The sequence below is a fragment of the Mus caroli genome, unplaced genomic scaffold (assembly GCF_978045245.1).
Source record: "Mus caroli unplaced genomic scaffold, Mus_caroli_1 scaffold_1, whole genome shotgun sequence".
NCBI classification, from domain to species: Eukaryota; Metazoa; Chordata; class Mammalia; order Rodentia; family Muridae; genus Mus; species Mus caroli.
In genome coordinates, this window is record NW_028227256.1 from 137,171,435 (window position 1) to 137,193,561 (window position 22,127).

General features: G+C 38.5%; 1 protein-coding gene across 4 annotated transcripts in view; it reads right to left on the minus strand.

The window, feature by feature from the left end:
• The window catches only part of LOC110288641 (complement factor H-like), a 77,697-nt gene that overhangs the window by 14,873 nt on the left and 40,697 nt on the right, over positions 1-22,127 (minus strand). For 3 of the 4 annotated variants that reach the window (XM_085841654.1, XM_085841656.1, XM_085841659.1), the window contains exons 4-5: positions 10,882-11,064; positions 9,603-9,779 (exon numbers count right to left, since the gene is read on the minus strand). The exons of the other annotated variant lie outside the window; for it this stretch is intronic. In XM_085841654.1, the coding sequence (XP_085697780.1) occupies positions 9,603-9,779; positions 10,882-11,064 (360 nt within the window). The remainder of the gene's footprint in view (positions 1-9,602; positions 9,780-10,881; positions 11,065-22,127) is intronic. 4 annotated transcript variants of the gene reach the window in all.

Consider the following 22,127-nt stretch of genomic DNA (forward strand, 5'->3'; position numbering starts at 1 on the left):
GTGGACAGCCTTGTCTAGTCCCTGATTTTAGAGGGATTGCTTCAAGCTTCTGACCATTTACTTTGATGTTGGCTACTGGTTTGCTGTAGATTGCTTTTATCATGTTTAGGTATGGGCCTTGAATTCCTGATCTTTCCAAGACTTTTATCATGAATGGGTGTTGGATCTTGTCAAATGCTTTTTCCGCATCTAACGAGATGACCATGTGGTTTTTGTCTTTGAGTTTGTTTATATACTGGATTACATTGATGGATTTCCGTATATTGAACCATCCCTGCATCCCTGGGATGAAACCTACTTGGTCAGGATGGATGATTGTTTTGATGTGTTCTTGGATTCGGTTAGCAAGAACTTTATTGAGGATTTTTGCATCAATATTCATAAGGGATATTGGTCTGAAGTTTTCTATCTTTGTTGGGTCTTTTTGTGGTTTAGGTATCAGAGTAATTGTGGCTTCATAGAATGAGTTGGGTAGAGTACCTTCTGTTTCTATTTTGTGGAATAGTTTGTGAAGAACTGGGATTAGATCTTCTTTGAAGGTCTGATAGAACTCTGCACTAAACCCATCTGGTCCTGGGCTTTTTTTAGTTGGGAGACTATTAATGCCTGCTTCTATTTCTTTGGGGGATATAGGGCTGTTTAGATCATTAACCTGATCTTGATTCAACTTTGGTACCTGGTATCTGTCTAGGAACTTCTCCATTTCATCCAGGTTCTCCAGTTTTGTTGAGTATAGCCTTTGGTAGAAGGATCTGATGGTGTTTTGGATGTCTTCAGGATCTGTTGTTATGTCTCCTTTTTCATTTCTGATTTTGTTAATTAGGATGCTTTCCCTGTGCCCTCTAGTGAGTCTGGCTAAGGGTTTATCTATCTTGTTGATTTTCTCAAAGAACCAGCTCCTTGATTGGTTGATTCTTTGAATAGTTTTTCCTGTTTCCACTTGGTTGATTTCACCCCTGAGTTTGATTATTTCCTGCCGTCTACTCCTCTTGGGTGAATTTGCTTCCTTTTGTTCTAGTGCTTTTAGGTGTGTTGTCAAGCTGCTAATGTGTTCTCTCTCTAGTTTCCTTTTGGAGGCACTCAGAGCTATGAGTTTTCCTCTTAGAAATGCTTTCATTGCGTCCCATAAGTTTGGGTATGTTGTGGCTTCATTTTCATTGAACTCTAAAAAGTCCTTAATTTCTTTCTTTATTCCTTCCTTGACCAAGGTATCATTGAGAAGAGTGTTGTTCAGTTTCCACGTGAAGGTTGGCTTTCTATTATTTATTTTGTTATTGAAGATCAGCCTTAGTCCATGGTGATCTGATAGGATGCATGGGACAATTTCAATATTTTTGTATCTGTTGAGGCCTGTTTTGTGACCAATTATGTGGTCAGTTTTGGAGAAGGTACCATGAGGTGCTGAGAAGAAGGTATATCCTTTTGTTTTAGGATAGAATGTTCTGTAGATATCTGCCAGATCCATTTGATTCATAATTTCTCTTAGTTTCTCTGTGTCCCTGTTTAGTTTCTGTTTCCATGATCTGTCCATTGGTGAAAGTGGTGTGTTGAAGTCTCCCACTATTATTGTATGAGGTGCAATGTGTGCTTTGAGATTTACTAAAGTTTCTTTAATGAATGTGGCTGCCTTTGTATTTGGAGCATAGATATTCAGGATTGATAGTTCCTCTTGGAGGATTTTACCTTTGATGAGTATGAAGTGTCCCTCCCTGTCTTTTTTAATGACTTTGGGTTGGAAGTCAATCTTATCAGATATTAGAATGGCTACTCCAGCTTGTTTCTTCATGCCATTTGCTTGGAAAATTGTTTTCCAGCCTTTCATTCTGAGGTAGTGTCTATCCTTTTCTCTGAGATGAGTTTCCTGTAAGCAGCAAAATGTTGGGTCTTGTTTGTGTAGCCAGTTTGTTAGTCTATGTCTTTTTATCGGGGAGTTGAGTCCATTGATATTAAGAGATATTAAGGAAAAGTAATTGTTGTTTCCTGTTATTTTTGTTGTTAAAGTTGGCATTTTGTTCTTGTGGCTGTCTTCTTTTAGGTTTGTTGAGGGATTACCTTCTTGTTGTTTCTAGGGCGTGGTTCCTGTCCTTGTATTGGTTTTTTTCTGTTATTATCCTTTGAAGGGCTGGATTCGTGGAGAGATAATGTGTGAATTTGGTTTTGTAGTGGAATACTTTGGTTTCTCCATCTATGTTAATTGAGAGTTTGGCTGGGTATAGTAGCCTGGGCTGGAATTTGTGTTCTTTTAGTGTCTGTATAACATCCGTCCAGGATCTTCTGGCTTTCATAGTCTCTGGTGAAAAATCTGGTGTAATTCTGATAGGCTTGCCTTTATATGTTACTTGGCCTTTTTCTCTTACTGCTTTTAGTATTCTATCTTTATTTAGAGCATTTGTTGTTCTGATTATTATGTGTCGGGAGGTATTTCTTTTCTGGTCCAGTCTATTTGGAGTTCTGTAGGCTTCTTGTATGTTCATGGGCATCTCTTTCTTTAGATTTGGGAAGTTTTCTTCTATAATTTTGTTGAAGATGTTTGCTGGTCCTTTGAGTTGAAAATCTTCATTCTCATCCACTCTTATTATCCATAGGTTTTGTCTTCTCATTGTGTCCTGTATTTCATGGATGTTTTGAGTTAGGATCTTTTTGCATTTTACATTTTCCTTGATTGTTGTGCCGATGTTCTCTATGGAATCTTCTGCACCTGAGATTCTCTCTTCCATCTCTTGTATTCTGTTGCTGATGCTCGTATCTATGGTTCCAGATTTCTTTCCTAGGGTTTCTATCTCCAGTGTTGCCTCATTTTGGGTTTTCTTTATTGTGTCTACTTCCCTTTTTAGGTCTAGTATGGTTTTGTTCATTTCCATCATCTGTTTGGATGTGTTTTCCTGTTTTTCTGTAAGGACTTCTACCTGTTTGATTATGTTATCCTGTTTTTCTTTAAGGATTTGTAACTCTTTAGCAGTGTTCTCCTGCAATTCTTTAAGGGATTTTTGTGCTTCCTCTTTAGTGTCTTCTGCCTGTTTAGCATTGTTCTCCTGTATTTCTTTAAGTGTGTTATTAAAGTCCTTCTTGAAGTCCTCTACCATCATCAGGAGGTATGCTTTTAGATCCGTGTCTAGCTTTTCAGGTGTGTTGGGGTGCCCTGGACTGGGCGAAGTGGGGGTGCTGGGTTCTGATGATGGTGAGTGGTCTTGGTTTCTGTTAGTAAGATTATTACGTTTCCCTTTCGCCATCTGGTAATCTCTGGGGTTATTTGTTATTGTTGTCACTGTTTAAAGATTGAAGCAGAAGCTGTGTTCCACTCACCAGCAGTCTCTAAATCCTGCGGCGGGGGTCATGGATAGCTGATGGTACCCCGGTGCTGGTCCAGCCGGAAGAGGCCTGTGGTCCTACTCAGGCCGGTTTTCTGCTTCCCTAACTAATGCAGTCTCTGGTCCTGCATGCAATTGGATTGGAGCAGAAGCTGTGCTCCACTCACCAGAAGTCTTAAGATCCTGTGGCGGGTGTTGTGGGTAGCTGGCGAGTGTCAGCCAACCCTGCGCCCCAGCTGCCCCGGTGCTTTTCTGACCGGAAGAGGCTTGTGGCCCTATGTAGGCCGGATTTCTCTCTCCCCAACCAGAGCAGTCTCAGGTCCCGCATGATTGGACTGGAGCAGAAGCTGTGTTCCACTCACCAGCAGTCCCAAAATCCTGCGGCGGGGGTCGTGGGTAGCTGGCGGGTGTCAGGCAACCCTGTGCTCCAGCTACCCCGGCGCTGATCCGGCCGGATGAGCTAAATATTGTTTTATACATTTAATATTGAATGAATAAATGAATATCTTTTGTTGTAAAGTCATTCATTTTTCCTTAGTAGCAATTGTTCCTCTAATCTGATTCAATTTTTTAAAACATTTCCACCATATTTCTTTATTATATTCCTCAAAACTGTATCAATTTCTTTTCTTTTTTTTTTTTTTTAAGAAAATGCTTCTCTTATCACTTTGGTAGTGAGCCTAGTCTTTAACAACTGTATCATCTCTTGAATGACTGTGCTCTACATTGACTGTATGGCCAGGAACCAAAGACTGGACAACTCAGACACCTAGAATGGGTGTTTTGCCAAGTTGTCATTAAATAGGCTTTCTCTGGCAGCCAATGGGAGTAGAAGAGGGAGTCTAAATTAGAGGTTTTCATTGGGTACCTTCCTTCGGAGATCAGGGAATTCGACAGAGATGCCACTTGAGCAGAATTGTGGGAGTCAGAGGGCATGGAGGACACCAGGAGAACCTAGTCCACTGAATTAACTAAGCAAAGTTCACATGTGCTCACAGTGACTGAAGCAGCAAAGAAGAGGAAGGCTTGGATCTGCACAAGGTCTTCAGTGTATACGTTATAGTGTTAGCATGGTGTTTTTGTGATATTCCTAACAGTGGGAGTGGTTTTACATCTGAGTATTTTGCCTGCTCTTGGGACTCTTTTATTCCTGTTAGGTTGCCTTGTCCAGCCTCAATATGAGAGGATTTTTAACTTGTCTTATTGTATCTTGTGTTGTCATGCTTGGCTATTGTCTCTTGGAGGACTATTATTTTTTAAAGGGAAGCAGAGGGCAGGGGATCTTGGGGAGAGGTGAAGTTTGAGGAAGTTGAGAGGATTGGAGGGAAAAGAAACTGTGTTCAGTTAAAAAAAAAAGATAGTTAAAAAAATCAACATCTTTTGTCATCAAAGAAATGCAAATCAAAACAACCATGAGATTCCACCTTGCACCAACCAAAATGGCTTCTCAAGTCATTCAAATGACAGCACATGCTGTTCAGGATGTGGAGAAAGGGGAACACTTCTCCATTGTTGGTGGGATTGTAAATTTACATAACCACTCTGCAAATTAATCTTGCGGTTCCTTAGAAAATTGGAAATCACTTTACCTCAAGACCCAGTTATACCATTCATGTGCATATAACCAAAAGATGTTCTACCATACCATAAGGAAACATGCACCACTATGTTCATAATAGCCAAAAGCTGTAAACAACCCAGATATCTCACAACAGAAAAATAGATACAGAAAATATGGTTCATTTACACAATAGAATGATATTCAGCTATTCATAACTAGGATATCATGAATTTTCAGGCAAATTGGTGAAACTAGAAAAAATCATCTTGACTAAGGTAACCTAGACGCAAAAGGTCATTAATGGTATATACTCAGTGATAAGTGGCTATTAGCCCAAATGTACTGGGTACCCAAGATACACCCCACAGATCCTAAGAAGTTAAACAAGACGGTAGGTCCCAATGAGGATCCCACTTAGAATGTGAAAGAAAATATTCATGGGAGGTAAAGGATGCTCATTATCCATGTGGGAGAGGGGAAAGGAAGGGAAATGGGGGTGGGACAAACCAATGATTGGTTCAAAACTGAAGGGATGGTAACAGGAGGAATCAAGTGGAGTAGAGTGAGAAAGTTTGGAAGAGATGACTAGAATTTGGGGCATTTCAGGGGCAAGATGGCACGTTAGTTCAATGGAACTCCAAGGAATCTTTAAGGATGTTCCTAGTAAAGACTCTGAGTAGTGGGTTTTAAAGAACCTGAACCAGCCATCTTCTGTAACCAAGCAAGACTTCCAGTAGAGGAATTGGGACACAAACCTAGTCATAAAATATTCAACCTACTATTTGTTCTGTCTCCAAGATGTGGCTGCAGAATTTGTGAGAATGACAAACCAATGATTGGTTCAGGTTTTTTTTTCCTCCAATGTTCTATTAGGTATTTACTTCTTATACATTTCAAATGCTATCCTGAAAGTCCCCTTTACCCTCCTCCCCACTGGTTCAGTTTAAGAGCCATGCAGTGAGAGAGAGCCATGTCTGACACTACCTTGAAGTCCAGAAACCAGAGGCTGCATAGTTTAAAAACCTAGATGCCCCACAACTGAGGAATGCATAAAAATGTGGTATATTTATAAAATGATATATTACACAAGTTGTTAAAAAAATGTCATCATGAAACTTGCAGGCAAATGATGGAACTAGAAAAAAGAAACTATCCTGAGTAATGCAACCAGACCTGGAAAGACAAAAATTATATGAACGCTTAAGTAGTTATTAAAGATTAAGTAAAGGATAATTATGCTACAGTCCACAGACCAAGGGAGGCTAAGTAAGAAAGTGAATTAAGTAAGAAGGATATCCCCCTGGGAAGCGGCAATAGAATGAGTTTTGTGGGTGAACTGGGGACAGTAGGGAAATATGGTCCACAGACACAACTAAGGAGGAATCATAGAGGCTACAGAGACTGGAGCTGCAATCAAAGAGCCTGCATGTGTCTGTGCTCCGTCCTCTGCATACAGACTGTTGCTTAGCTTGGGCATTTTGTGGGACTCCTAATAGGGGGAATGGGAAATGTCTCTAATTCTTTTGCCTGCTCTTGAGAACATTATCCTACTTCATCCAGTCTTGAAATGAGGATTTGTGTCTAGTCTTATTGCATTTTGTTATGCCATGTTTGGTGGATATCAACGAGAAGCACTTTTCTGAAGGGGAAGGGAGGAGAAGTGAGTCTGGTGGAGAAGGGATGGTGGGAAATGGGAGGAGTTGAGGGAAGGGAGGCTGCAGTGGGGGTATATTGTAAGAGAGAAGAATAAGTAAAAAGAAAAATAAACAAAAGTAAAGAAAACAAAAAGAAAAGAAATTTGGGTTACTGGAATTCCTGTTGTAAGATATCTAACAGTTTGTTTTTTGCTTTTGTGAGACAGGGATGAAGTGGTCGTTTTACTAGTGTACAATGGTAAAGATGAACAATTGAGGAGACTAAAACGCTTTCTTTGGTTCAGCTGCAGATTCCATAGATAATTGTAATGCACACCTTTTGGTATCCAACTTTATAAACGCTCCCCTTAACCCCTTTCTGTGCTGCTATCAGTAAGAATAAATTCATTTAATCTAAACTTGAATTGAGTCTAAGTGTGTGCTCTTTCCGAGTGGAAAGAATGAATGTCACAATCCAACCAGCTATAATTATTGTTTGATTTGTTCTATCTTGTTTATATATTTTTGCTTCTTTTATTCAAATTATTTAAGTATACCATAATACTGTCTTAAAGTGAAAAAAATCATTCCTCAGTTACTGTATTTATACAGAGTGTGTCAGTCCATAAATTATGTCTGTTATACCCATGTGTGTGAGTGTGTGTGTGTGTGTGTGTGTGTGTGTGTGTGTGTGTGTGTGTAATGTAACACTATCTGATCATATCAGTTTGCATTGCCATCTCAGTCACTCCATTTCCTCTCCTCTAATTCACATTTCCTGTCTGGCCTGGAGACATTGAAAGTCCATGGGAAATTTTTGGGTAACAGTTTCTTTGAGATTAAAATACTCCATCCTTCTGGGAAGCCCCTTAAGCAGGGAGGTAAACAATTCAAAATAGCTTCAGGGAGTGCCTGAAACTGAGCAGATTCAGCAGGCTCCTCCCTACCAGAGTAACCAAGATAGTTAGATTGCTGAGAATCACTCAGACAAGCAAAGCTGCAAGGAAGGAGCTCAGACCACCCTAGATGCAAAAAAAGTACTGTGTCGTGGAACTAATATCCCTTTCCTTACATTCTATATTAGTATTGTATTATAGAATGTCCCAATTTCATAATCTTGAACTGCTTATAATCAGAGAGAAACTAATGATCACCAATTGTTTAGTTTGATTTTTTTTAATATGTAAGTCACTTGTTGCTATTTGTCTGTTTATGAGATATCTTCATTTAGAGTAAAAGATCTGAGCTCATTTCCAGGTTTAAATCCTACCTAAACCTACCAATCCTTAAATCAGAAACCCCACTAATCCCTGAGCATGAATACCCGCCAATCCCTGGGTTCATCTTGAAATCTCACCATACCCCACCCTGGAAAAGTTCATCCTCTTAAACTCACACTATCAACCCCTTCCATACTCCCACCCCCACACAAATCTTATATTTACCTGCCTCCTGCTCAGTTTCCTGTAGCACTTTGGCCAAGCATAGGCAGCTACCTCCTTACTGTAGGCCCCTTGAGGTCAGACAAGTGACCAAGCCCCACCTCTAGACCTCTATAATGGCTATGTCCCTTGAGATGCTAATGGCCAAGTTCCTTCCTACAGGGGGCAAAATGATCCAAGATGAGCTCAAAATCTCACCAATCAATGAGCTTGTTCTGAGACCTGGTTAAAAAAACAAAACAAAACAAAAAACAAACACAAAAACAGAAACAAAAACAAAAACAAAACCCACCAATCTAAGGTGCCCTTGAAATCATATGCAACCCCTAGGCCCCCAAAATATCCTATACAAATCAAACTCCTGCTGTCTTTGCTGCTTCACTCTGGAGCAGACACAGCTTTCTCATGTCTTTTCTAATAAAGTTCTTGTGTGAGGTTTGTTATTTCTGCTGTGACTTTGTGCTTTTTCTTGGCTCCTTGCTGACAGTGTACCTTTCCCTTCAGTGCTATCACACCTGCACTGGAAAACTCATAGCTGCAGCACCTCCATTGGGGAAGCATTTCCTTTCAGAGCTGTAACACAATTCCTACATGGCCCAGACTGGCCTGGATTTCAAGAATGTCCTATTTCTACCTACCAAGACATCTTGACAGGGGTAGAAATCCACATTTGAGTGGATCCTTGAATCTGCAAGTCAAATTTCTCAGTATCTTCTACTAGTTTTTTAAAAATATGTTTTTCAACTTTATTGTCGTTTATCCTCTACCCTCACACTGTTCAAGTTTTCTTTTTTATTTATTTTTTCTTTTCTTTTTAAAGATTTATTTACTCTGTGTATGATTGCTTTATCTGTATAGACACCTGCATACTAGAAGAGGGCATCAGAATTCTTTATAGGTCATTGTGAGCCATCATGTGGTTGCTGGGAATTGAACTCATAAACTCTAGAAGAACAGTCCATGATCTTAACCACTGAGCCATCTTCCTAGCCTTCAAGTTTTCATGGCCTAGCTTCATATTTCGGTTCATAATTTTGATAGGGAGACCTAGTCTACATAATTACAAACTTGAATAATAAAAGAATTGTCCTCTAATAAAAGATACATGATATACCCAGGCCACACAAAGGAATCATTAATTTAATGAAATTTTGGGTTTGTTTGCTTTTGGAAACAGAACTCAGTATGTAGTCCAATATACTCTCAAACTTAAAATTTCTTGATCCAGGGTCCTAATTGTTAAAATAATAACCTGATGGCATATACAACTGATAAATATATTATTTAAAAACAGATTATTAGGTCAGAATGATGGCTGTTAGTGAGAGTGCTTGCCTCTAAGCCTGAATCCTGAGTTCAAACACTCAGACATATATGATAAAAAGAAAGAGCTGACTCCCACAGGTTCTCCGACACCTTCATGTATAATGCAGTATACATACCTCCATAAACATACACATATATGCATGTATACACACAAGATAAATAAATGAATGTAATGAAATAATAAATGCAAATATAAACTTCAATGGCTTTCAAAACAGTCCTTTTTCATAGGTTATATTAAATCATAAGGAAGATTCTAGGAATTTCTAATTTTAGCATATAAATTCTTTTTTTTTTTCATAAAAAATATTCCAGAGAAAATAGCACTCACCATAACATGAGGGTATATCAGACCAGCCATAATAAGTACATGTTATAGAGCCTTTGGTATGTTTATATTCATTTTCATATCCAATGAAACATTCATAGTCTAATTTGTCATTGAGCTTAAACCATGTACTGGTATTCTTAGTTACAGAATTCTCAAATACAGGCATATCACAAGACTCTAATGTAAAATAAAAGAGAAAATTTTATTTCAAATATGTCAATAGTCAATATGAATAATTAGCATATGAACAAAAGTCTTTATAGATTAATATATGATAACAAATTAAATACAGGATTGAAGGAAACTAAGGAAACCAACAATAATTTATTTTCTTGAAAGTTATTAAAATGAAAGATACAATTTTATATAGCATTGATATCCTTTCTTAAACATTTATAAAATATTATTTTAGAAATAGTTTCTTAGCTAATTTTTCATAAACTTATTGCACACTCCAAAGGAAGAGACAAGTGAAAATGTATATGTTTAGGGGAATATGATAGCCTTTTGTGAATTAACATCCTATATTTAGTAATTAAAATGACTCATAAAATAGAGAAATAGATTAGGTGAGCTTAAAACAGGTAGTATATCAAGGGTTTAATTTTTAGCAGTAAAAATCCAATAAATCCATGTCAATTATAACCTAATATAAATGAATATTACAATGGGTATAATTTTAATTGCCTTTTCTTTAATAAGATCTTGTAAAATTACGGTGGTTGAAAAGTATTAGATATTATAAAATTAGTGAATATCTTAAATCAACTTATCATTTGAGTTATGTTGAATACTTCTTGAAAAATAGCACTATGTATTTTTCTAATGAATAAGATTAGATGAACTAATTGTTGATCCTAGAAAATATTCATTAACTAAAACAAGGGAATGTTTCCAAACACCAAAATTTGCTGGTACCTGGAAGCATTTCTTTATTTCCAATATCAAAATATTTAAAAAGATCTTCTAAGAGGGAGCTGTTCTGACATGAACCTTAACTCACAGTGTCAAATACACATTACAAGGTCATCACACTTTCAAGGAGTTGCAGCTCTTCAAAGACTTCTTCACTAGATTTAAAAGTACAGGATATTTTAAAGTATTGAAAAGGTAAGTGAAAGGATACTCTAAAATGCAGGAATAAGTCAAAATAGAAAAAAAATGGTGTGTATTTTTTCCTGAAGTTTACAAATTAAAAATAAGAGCCATATAAAAGGAGAATAAAATTAAACTGTTATGCACCATCAGCATAACTGCAACAATATAATAAAATACTCACTAATGCATGAGGGTTGAGGTGACCATCCATTTTGAAGGCAAGTTATTGATCCTGATGTTTCTCCAGTATTTGTCACATATCCCTGCTTGCATCTATAGGATGTTTCTCTATTTAGAGGATATGTACGAAAAGATTCAGAAAAAAACCCATTGTCAATTTGTATATCTGATGCTGAACATGTCTCTACAAGGGTAAAAAGTAAGAAAAAAAGTGAGGGTTGCACAGCTGCTTAAGGATTTACAATATTAAAAAATACAAAAGTAGCCATTAGTCATTTGTACATGAAAACCTGAAATAATCAAAATCATTCACATTACTAGGCCACAAAAAATAAAAATCAACAACAACAAACCTTAAGATACATCGTCATAGTCATCTGAGAATGTTTTTTTTTCTAACAAAGTAAAATTTAAAGGACTTATAATATTTCCTAAAATATTCTTAATGTTTTTGTCCAAATGAATCCATAATCTTACAGATTGTCAGAACTCTGGACAATGCTGTCTGTCTTTCTTTCTTCCTTTCTTCCTTTCTTCCTTCCTTTCTTTCTTTCTTTCTTTCTTTCTTTCTTTCTTTCTTTCTTTCTTTCTTTCTTTCTTTCTTCATTCATTCTTTTATTATTATTATATCTAACTACACTGTAGCTGTCTTCAGATGCACCAGAAGAGGACATCAGATCTCATTATGGATGGTTGTGAGCCACAATGTGTTTGCTGGAATTTGAACTCAGGACCTTCAGAAGAGCAATCAGTGCTCTTAACTACTGAGCCATCTCTCCAGTCCCCATTCATTCTTTTATTCTTTCAGATTAAGAAAAATTGAATCAGTAAGGAACCTAGAACTCATTTATCCCATTAGGGTTCCTGGAGTTGAACAATGATCTTAGAAAACATATCCAAAGTTACTACAGACTCCAGAACCAATAATTTCAAGAGTCATTGTAGCTGCATGCTTAAAGTAGAATGGTTGTTCAAAGGTTAAAAAAAATAATGTGATTTTATTGTTGTAAAAGAATATAATAAAAGTATAAAGAAACAAAAATAAAATAGAGTAGTAGACTCAAACAATAAGGCAACATATTTCAGTAAAAATTAGCAACATCACATTTTATAAAATGAGGAACACTGGACTAAAATTCCAGAGTAGGAAGAGATTAATGATGTTCATTAGAGGTGCATTTGTGTAAAAAGAAAATTTTTCAGAAAATAGCAAAATGAGAACTAAAGAAGAAAAAATGGGTATTTTACTGAATTTTAGAAACAAATATTACTTTGCTCAAAAAGATTGGAGTCACTGGACTTGTGGCATAGAAAAGCAAGAAGAGGGAAAATATGGAGCAGAACTCTCCATTTCTCAGTGGTTGTCCTCTACCTCGTCTGGCCAAATGTCAGCACACTAGCACATAACAAGACACTCTGATGGAGAACATGAGAAGAAAAACTATCCCAAAAATTAAGGTCAAAGGTTCCCAGAACACCAACTGTTCAAGATATTCAAAATGGAAGATAGTAAAGATTCCTTTAATCACCACAATCCTTTAGAAAGACATCCCCCTGAAGTGTTTTACTGATATTCTGAACATCCAAGTTGTACCAAAAATGGTCACAAAACCAATCTAAATAATTTCAAATGGAAATCAACCAAACTCAGTATTCCTCTTCTGCAGTTTTCCAATCCCAAGCACTAGCAGTAAGCTTTCCCAGAGAGCTGCTACTTTATTCAAGGGCATGTGGGGGAGGTGAAAGAAAATGCATAAATTTGTGGCAGCAATTTATTCCCCCAACAAAAAAAATGCAGACACTCATTTGTTAATGTTCACCCATTATATGCACATATCAATAAGATAGCTACATACAAAAATCTGTGGAATGAAAACAAAAATCTGGGTGCACTCAATATTCACATAGATAAGGAGCACAGACCTATGTCAGCAACCTGAGACACTTCAGAGGTTAGGCATTTCCCCCTGGTTGAAGGATGGGGCCACCTACCCATATCTCAAATTTTAACCCAGAATTGCTCCTATCTAAAGGAAATACAGGGTCAAAGAATAGAGCAGAGAATGAAGGAAAGGCCATCCAGAGACTGCCCCATCTGGGGATCCAGCCAACATGCAGCCACCAAACCCAGACACTATAGTGGATGCCAAGAATTACTTGCTAACAGGAGCCTGATACAGCTGTCTTCGAAGAGGCTCTGCCAGAACCTGATGAATAAAGATGTGGATGCTCAGAGCCAAACTTGAGACTGAACACAGGGTCCCCAAAGGAGGAGTTAGAGAAAGGGTTTGTCCTTCCCTTAATTTCTTTAAGAGACTTTTTCACCTCTTCTTTTTGGACCACGATTGTCTTCATAAAGAAGGTTTTATTGTCATTTTCTCGTGCTTCAGTTGTTTTGGAGTACTGAGGGCTTGATGAATTAGGATACATTGGCTCTTGTAGAAACATGTTGCCCTATTTGTAGTTGGTTGTGTTCTTATACTGGTTTATAAACATCTGTGTTTAGAATGAATTTTATCTCTAGATGTTGATTTCTAGGTTTATGGTTGTTCATTCCCCACTCCCCTGGTTTCTGTTTCTTCAGTGTTCTTTGGATCTCTGTGGATGATTGAGCATGGGGCCTCCACCAGAGATGGAAGATAGACTTCTGTTGGCTTGTGTGGACTCTGATCTGGTACATATTCATTTTCTGAGTTAGAGGTTGGTCTTCTGATAGGAATGACCTATAGTGGGTGAATGGGTATCTGGCTGAGGGAAGCAAGAGAACAGGGAAGGTTTGTGGGTGGCCTGCCTACTGGTCTACTGGTAGTCATTGGCTGTGCATCATGTTTCTAACTTAATTTCATTTCTTTCAGTAGCATGTATGCATTGTTCTTCTATGTTATAGCTTGTATGGTAACTGAATTTTATTTGAAAGATGGATTTATATAGATCTATAACAATAAACTATTTATACAATTAGAGGACTATTTTGACTATTTTAAAATGTGTTAAATAGTGATCTATTTGTGAAAATTTGAATGTAAGTTATTAAATTTTATAAAGAATTTATCAGAAAAATTTCTACAACTAAAATTAATAAGTATGATGACATTGTGTATGATTCAGTCTAATAATCTAGCCTATGGTTTACAAGTATGGTTGGGATATTTTGCACCCATGACAGCAGTGAGCAAGGCTTCCAGTTGAATTGTTGAATGAATACCTTAAGGAATGTCAAGGAATCAAAAAAAAAAAAAAGTTGAAGGGAAAAATGTATGGCAAGAAGATCTAAAACTGTAAATAGAAGCAATAAAGAAAGCAAAAAGTCAGGGAATTCTGGAGGTGTAAAAATTTAGATAAATAAAGTAACATCAGATGCAAGCACCACCAATAGAATAAAATATATGAAAGAGCTATTGTAGACACAGTAGAAGAAATACATACATTGATCCAAATAAAATGCTAAATCTGAAAATTTCCTAACACAAAATAGTCCAGGAATACAAATTGGAAAAGATGAAGTCAAAATATCACTTTTTGCAGATGTAGTAGCTACACAATAGAAATACTACTCAGCTATTTTCTAAAAAGGTATGAGATTTTCAGACAATCCAATGGAACTAGAAAATATCATCTTGAGTGTGGTAACCCATCTCTGGGAGTAGATGGAAACTTGGGATGAAGGAGGTTCTGAGAAGTCTACTGAGATAACACCAGTTGAGATTCCTTCCAGTAGGGGATATGGAGACTGAAGTACTCAACTTTTGCAAACATGTGGAACTTAAAGTGGAGGGAGAGGGACACCAATTCACCCACAAAACCTTCAGCTCAAAAATTTTTTATTAGATATTTTCTTTATTTACATTTCAAATGTTGTCCCCTTTCCTGGTTTCTGCCTCAAACCCCACCAGCACCCTCCCCACCTCCTGCTCACCCATTCCCACTCCCAAGCCCTGGGAATCCCCTATTCTGGGGCATAACACCTTCCCAAAACCAAGAGCCTCTCCTCTGATTGACAACCAACTAGGCCATCCTCTGCTACATATGCAGCGAGAGTCATGAGTCCCACCATGTGTTATCTTTGGTTGGTGGTTTTGACCCATGGAGTTCTGGGGGTATTGGTTAGTCCATATTGTTGTTCCTCCTATGGGGCTGAAATCCCATTCTACTCCTTGGGTACTTTCTCTAGCTCCTTCATTGGGGACCCTGTGCTCCATCCAATGGATGGCTGTGAGCATCCACTTTTTTATTTGTCAGGCACTGGCAGAGCTTCTCAGGAGACAGCTCTATCCAGCTCCTGTCAGCTAGGATAGCAAAATCTATTCTCAACAATAAAAGAATTTCTGGTTGAATCACCATACCTGACCTCAAGCTGTACTACAGAACAATTTTGATAAAAACTGCATGGTCCTGGTACAGTGACAGACAGGTATATCATTGGAATAGAATTGAAGACCCAGAAATAAACCCACACACCTATGGTCACCTGGTCTTTGAAAAAGGAGGTAAAAGCATCCAGTGAAAAAAAGACAGCATTTTCATCAAATAGTGCTGGTCAACTGGAGGTTAGCATGTAGAAGAATGCAAACTGATCCATCCTTATCTCATTATACAAAGCTCAAGTTTAAGCGGATCAAAGACCTCCACATAAAACCAGAGACATTGAACCTTATAGAGGAGAAAGTGGGGAAAAGCCTCAAACTTGTGTGCACAGAGCAAAAATTCTGAACAGAACACCAATGGCTTGTGCTGTAACATCAAGAATTGACAAATGGGACCTAATAAAATTATAAAGCTTCTATAAGGCAAAGAACACTGTCAATAAAACAAGAAGGCAATCAACAGATTGGGAAATATCTTTATCAACTCAAAATTTGCTCTGTCTTCTAGATATACAGGTATAAAGATGAAGCAGGGACTGAGTGAATGTCCAACCAATGACTGCCCAACTTGAAACCCATGACATGTGAGAGCAACAACCCCTGACACTTTCAATCATACTCCGCCATACTTACAGACAGAAGCCTAACATAAAAGCCCCCTGAGAGTCTGCATACAGCAGTATATGGAAACAGACAGGGACCTTCAGTTAAACATTAGGCTGTGCTTGGGGTCCTCTGTGAAAGTGTGAGGCATAGAATTGAATTGGAGAAGTCAAGAACACCACATGAAGTCCTACAACATCTACTAACCTAGACCCATGGAGACCCAGATACTGAACTAACAACTAAAGAGCCTGTCAGCACTGGATCCAGTCAATCTCTGCATTTGAAGCAAATGTCCAGCTTAGTTTTCATGACTTCTGTCTAATTGTAGAGGAGGCTGTTTTGGTTGCCTGCCATTGTATCCCCTTCCCCTGACTTGACTGTCTGGTCTGGTCTCAATGCTACTGAATGTACTTGGGCCTTCTGCAACTGGATGTCCCAAGGAGGGCTTCCTCTTCTCCTTAGAGTAGGGGAGAGGGTTGTTTGGGGGTTTATAGTTCTGGGACTGGAAAGAGATGAGGGACGAGGGTCTTGATCAAGATTTAAGTTAATTAATTAATTAACTAAAATACAAACTCTGTTTCAGAGTCATCATCAGTCATGATTTAAGCTCTATTACAGATATGTAGTAATAAAACTGCAGTATTGGCATAAATACCGAAAACAGACAGGATTGCCAATGGGATTCAATTGAAGATTCAGATGTAAATTAATATAATTATTAATACCTGGTTTTTATAAGTAATCTAAAATTAAATAATGGGAAAGGGAAGCATCTTCAAGAATGCTGCTTATAAGATCAGGTGCTCCATAATCCCCTCCCACACCTAGAGACTGCATAACTCACAGGAGTTCCATGATAACCAGGCTCACAGTGAGTCCCACCAGCCCAAACACCTGGCCTAACTGGGACCCCTACAGAGCCCTGTATTGGACCTATTCACCCTGCCAGAGACACATCTTCATTTCAGTCCACAACCCTGCCCAGGGCAGACTTGGCATTCCAGCCCCCTTAACCTGCACCCTTCAGAAACAGTCTGACTCTCAGGAGGTCTGCCATAAACAGGATCACAGGACATCTGCCATAGCCTGGATTACAGGAAGCCTTCCATAACTAGTGACACAGCAGACCCCCCCTCTAACCAATGAAAGCACTCTTTGCCTCCCAGAATACCTGTTCTAATTCAGCTCACAGATCTACACCAAGACCCAGCCATACCCCTTCTGGAAATATACCTAAAAGATGTTCTACCATATCACAAGGACAAGTGCTCCACTATGAACATAACAGACCTTTTTCTAATAACCAGAATCTGAAAACAACCAACATGCTGAAAACACAACTGGAAACAACCATTGGAAGAAAGGATACAGAAAATTTGCTATTTTTATGTGTTCCATTTACACAATGGGAAAAATACTTAGCCTTTAAAAACCAGAACTCCATGAATATTTCTGGCAAATTGATTGAACAAGAAAATATCATGCTAAACAAAATGTTCCAAGACAAAACCAAAATCAAATGGTATCTAACATTCTAGCCCTATAGTAGATCCTAGAGGAAAACTCCAACAAAAGGAAGGTACCTATACCAAAGAAAATATAAGATATTAAGCATCTCACAACAAGGCAAAAGGAAAGAACCAAAGCACATAAAGCTACCTACAAAACCAAATATAACAGGAACCAACAGTCATCTTAAATATCTCTCAATATTAATGGGCCTTACTCACCTATAAAGGGGCATAAGTTAATATACTGGATATGAAAACAAGATCCAGTATTTTGCTGCATACAAAAAACATACCTCAATAACAAAGAAAGACACTATCTCAGAGTAAAGGGATGGTAAGAGGTCTTCCAAGCAAATGGTCCCAAGAAACAAGCTGGAGTTGACATCATAATAGCCAATAAAATAGACTTTTAAGCAAATGATATCAAACATGATGAAGGACAGTTGATATACATCAAAGGGAAAATCCTCAAGGACAAAGTCTCACTTCTAAACATCTATTCCCCAAATGCAATGGCACAAACATCCTTAAAAGAAGCTTTACTGAAGGAAAGATCATAGAGAGCCTCTCCCACCTGTATATCAATCAAATATACAGTCACCAAACCCAGACACTATTGTAGGTACCAACAAGTGCTTGCTGACAGAAGCCTGATCTAACTGTCTCCTGAGAGCTCTGCCAGTGCATGTCAAATACAGAGGTGGATGCTTTCAGCTAACAATTGGACTGAGCAAAACGTCCCCAATGGAGGAGCTAGAGAAACAACTGATGCAACTGAAGGAGCTTGCAGCCCCACAAGAGGAATAACAATATGAACTAACCAGTAACCCCAGAGCTCCCAGGGACTAAACCACCAACAAAAGAATAAACATGGTGGGACCCATGGCTCCAGTGGCATATGTAGCAGAGGGTAGACTTGTTGGACATCAATGCAAGAAGAGGCCCTTAAGCCTAAGAATGCCTGATGCCCCAGTGCAGGGGAGTGGCAGGACAGGGAAGAAGGGTTGTGTGGGTTATGAGCAGGGACAGGGGGATTGGAAAGTGGGTTTTCAGAGGGAAAACTGGGAAAGGGGACATTTGAAATGTAAAGAAAGAAAATATCTAATAAAAAAGGAAACTTTACTAAAGCTCAAAACACATATTGAAACCCATATAATAATCGTGGGAGATTTCAACACTTGGCTCTTGCCAATGGACAGGTCGTTGAAACAGAAACTAAACAGAGACACAGTGAAACTAGTAGAGGTTATGAACCAAATAGATTTAACAGATATCTACAGAACATTCCACCCTAAAACAAAAGAATGAACCTTCTTCTCAGCACCTCATGGGTCCTACTCCAAAGTCAAACATATTATGGGTCACAAAACAACCCTAAACCAATACCAGAATATTGAAATAATTTCATGCATCCCATTAGATCACCATTGCCTAAGGCTGGTCTTCAATAAAAGTGAAAAAGGCAGAAAGCATACGTATACTTGTAAACTGAAAAACTCTCTACTCGATAGCTGGGTCAGGCAAGAAACAAAGAAACTAAAGCCTTCCTGGAATTTAATGAAAATCTTGACAAATCAAATTCAAACTTATGGGACACAATGAGGGTGGTGCTAAGAGGAAAATTGATACCATTAAGTGCCCTGGTAAAGAAACTGGAAAGATATTACATTATCAACTTTACAGCACACCTGAGAGCTCTAGAACATAAACAATCAAACTCACCCAAGAGGAGTAGACAGAAGGAAAAGGCCAGATTCAGGGCTGAAATCCAACAAATAGAAACAAAGAGAACAATACAAAGAATCACCAAAATGAAAAGCTGGTTCTTTGAGAGAATCAACAAGATAGATAATCCCTTAGCCAAACTAATTAAAGGTTCTAGGGGCAGTAACCAAATTATCAAAATGAGAAATGAAAAGGGAGACATAACAACAGAAACTGAAGAAATTTTTAAAAAATCAGATCTTACTACAAAATCCTGTATTCTACAAAACTGGAAAATCTAGATGAAATGGATGGTTTTCATCACATACCAAAGTGAAATCAAGAGCAGGTAAACTATCTAAACAGGCCCATATGCCATAAGGAAAGAGAAGCCATTGAAAACTTCCAACCACAAAAAAGGCCAGAGTCAGATGGATTTACTGCAGAATTCTACCAGAACTTCAAAGATGACATGATACCAATATTTCTCGAAATATTTCATAAAATAGAAACTACCTAATTCATTCTAGGAAGCCATAATTACTCTGATACCTAAACCACACAAGGACACAACCAAAAAAACAAAAACAAAAACAAAAAAACTTCAGACCAATCTCCATTATGAATATAGATGCAAAAATACTCAATAAAATTGGACTTGCAAACTTTATATGCCCCAGTACAGGGGAACTCCAGGACCAAAAAGTGGGAGTGGGTTGGTAGGGTAGTTGGGTGAGGGTATGGGGGACTTTTGGGATAGCATTGGAAATGTAAATGAGGAAAATACCTAATTAAAAAAAATTCTTGCAGATTGAATCTAAGAACACATCAATACCTTCATTCACCATGATCAAGAAGACTTCATCCCAGAAACAAAAGGTTGCTTCAATATACAAAAATACATGAACATAATCTACTATATAAACAAACTCAAAGAAAAAATTCACATCATCATCTTAGATGCAGAAAAATTATTTGACAAAATACCACACCCTTTCATGTTAAAAGTATTGGAGAGATCAGAAATTCAAGGCCCATACCTAACCATACTAAAAGCAATTTACTGCAAATTAACAGACAATATCAAATTAAATGAACACATACTTGAAGCAATCTCACTAAAATTTGGGGCAAGACAAGGATGCCCATTCTCCCCATATCTATTCAATATAGCACACAAAGTGATAGCTAGAACAATAGAAAGAATTTCAAGGTTGGAAATGGAGAAGAGCCTAAGGAAAAGAAGGTCCAGTGACAGGCCCACAGTGGGATCCAGCTCAAAGGGAGGCCACAAGGCCTGACACTATTACTGGAGCACTCACAAAAAGAAAACTATCATGACAGACAAAAGAAGAAAATAAAGAATATATCCTGAGTGAGGTAACCCATAGATGAACGGACATATGTGGTTTATACTCACTGATATGTAGATATCCCAAAAGCTCAGAATACTCACAATACAATTCATAGACCATATGATGCTTAAAAAGAAGTAAGACCAAAGTATAAAAGTATGTATTCAATCCCACTAAGAAAGGGCAACAAAATAATCACAGGAGGTAGAGGGGTGGAGGAACCTGGAAGATAGATTAATTAGGTAAAAATGTGTGAGTGTATATGTGGTGGTGGCTAGTAAGGGGAAGAGACAGAAGAGAAGTAAAGAGGGTCAGGAGAATGAAGAGAAATATGCAGCAATGTGGCGGGTAGAGGAACTAGAAAGTCCCAGATGCCAGGGAAGGGAGAGGTTCTGAAGATCCTATGGGGGAAGACATTACCCAAGATACCCAACAAAGTGGAGAGAGAACAACCTCCAATAGATAGACATGGCCCCAGTTGAGGGATAGAGCCACCCACTCATCTCAAAAATTTTAACCTAGAATTGTTCCTTTCTAAAGGAATTGAAGGGGGTCAAAAGGAGCAGAGACTGAAGGAAAGGCCATTCAGAGACTGTCCCATGTTGGGATCCATGCCATCTACAGTCACCAAATCCCTACATTATTGCTGATACCATGATGTGCTTGCAGACTACAGCCTGATATGGCTGTCCTCTGAGATGCACTGCCAGCACCTGACTAAGACAGATGCAGATAGCTTCAGTCAACCATTAGACTGAGACTGTGGACCCCAACAGAAGAGTTAGGGGTAGGACTGAAGAAAATGAATGGGATTGCAACTTCAGAGGAAGAACTTCAGTATCAACTAAATGGGCCCCTCAGAACTCCCAGGAACTAAACTATAAATAAAGAAGTTATACATAGGCTCTTTTATTCTAGTGCTACATATGTAGCAGAGGACTGCCTTATCTGACATCAATGGGAAGGGAGGCACTTAGTCCTGTGGAAGCTTGATGCCCCAGATAAGGTTGATGCTAAAGGATTAGGCAGGAATGGGTAGATGGGTAGGTGAGTGAGCAGCTTCTTAGGGGCAAAATGGTTGGGGATGAGGAATGGGTAATTGGAGGGGAGATGAGGAAGTGAGACAACATTTGAAATGAAAATAAATAAAATAGTTAATTAGGAAACAAACTGACATTCCCATGATTCCCAGAGTACTCTCTACACACCAGTTGCCATAGCATGCCCAGGGTCTTAGGATCTCTGGTGAGTGGAATACAGCATCTGTTCCAAAAGAACCATGAGTGCCTGGGGCCACCAGGAATAGGGACACAGGAACCCTGCTCGACCAGTGGCTTGGGTTCCTTCAGGCGGTGCTGGTCTACCATGGTTTTAAACTCAGTGGAAAGCCCTACCCAGGTTCCCCAGAGGAAATATGACTTCCAGGTGCCATAGCATGCCCAGGATCTTAGGACTGTAGGATCCCAGAATCCCAGGAGCTTGGTCACACCAGGATCTCAGCATCTCAGGGGAAGCTTTGACTGCTAAGAACTCTGGCACACCCAGAATCTCAGGATCACAAGATCCCAGAATCACAGGATCACAGAGAAAGCTGAACTCTGAGGAGTTCTTACAGAAAGGACAGGCTTCAATAAGATATATTGTGGACAGGGAACACTGGAGATAATCTGATGGTGGGAGGCAAGCATAAGAACATAATCAAAAGCA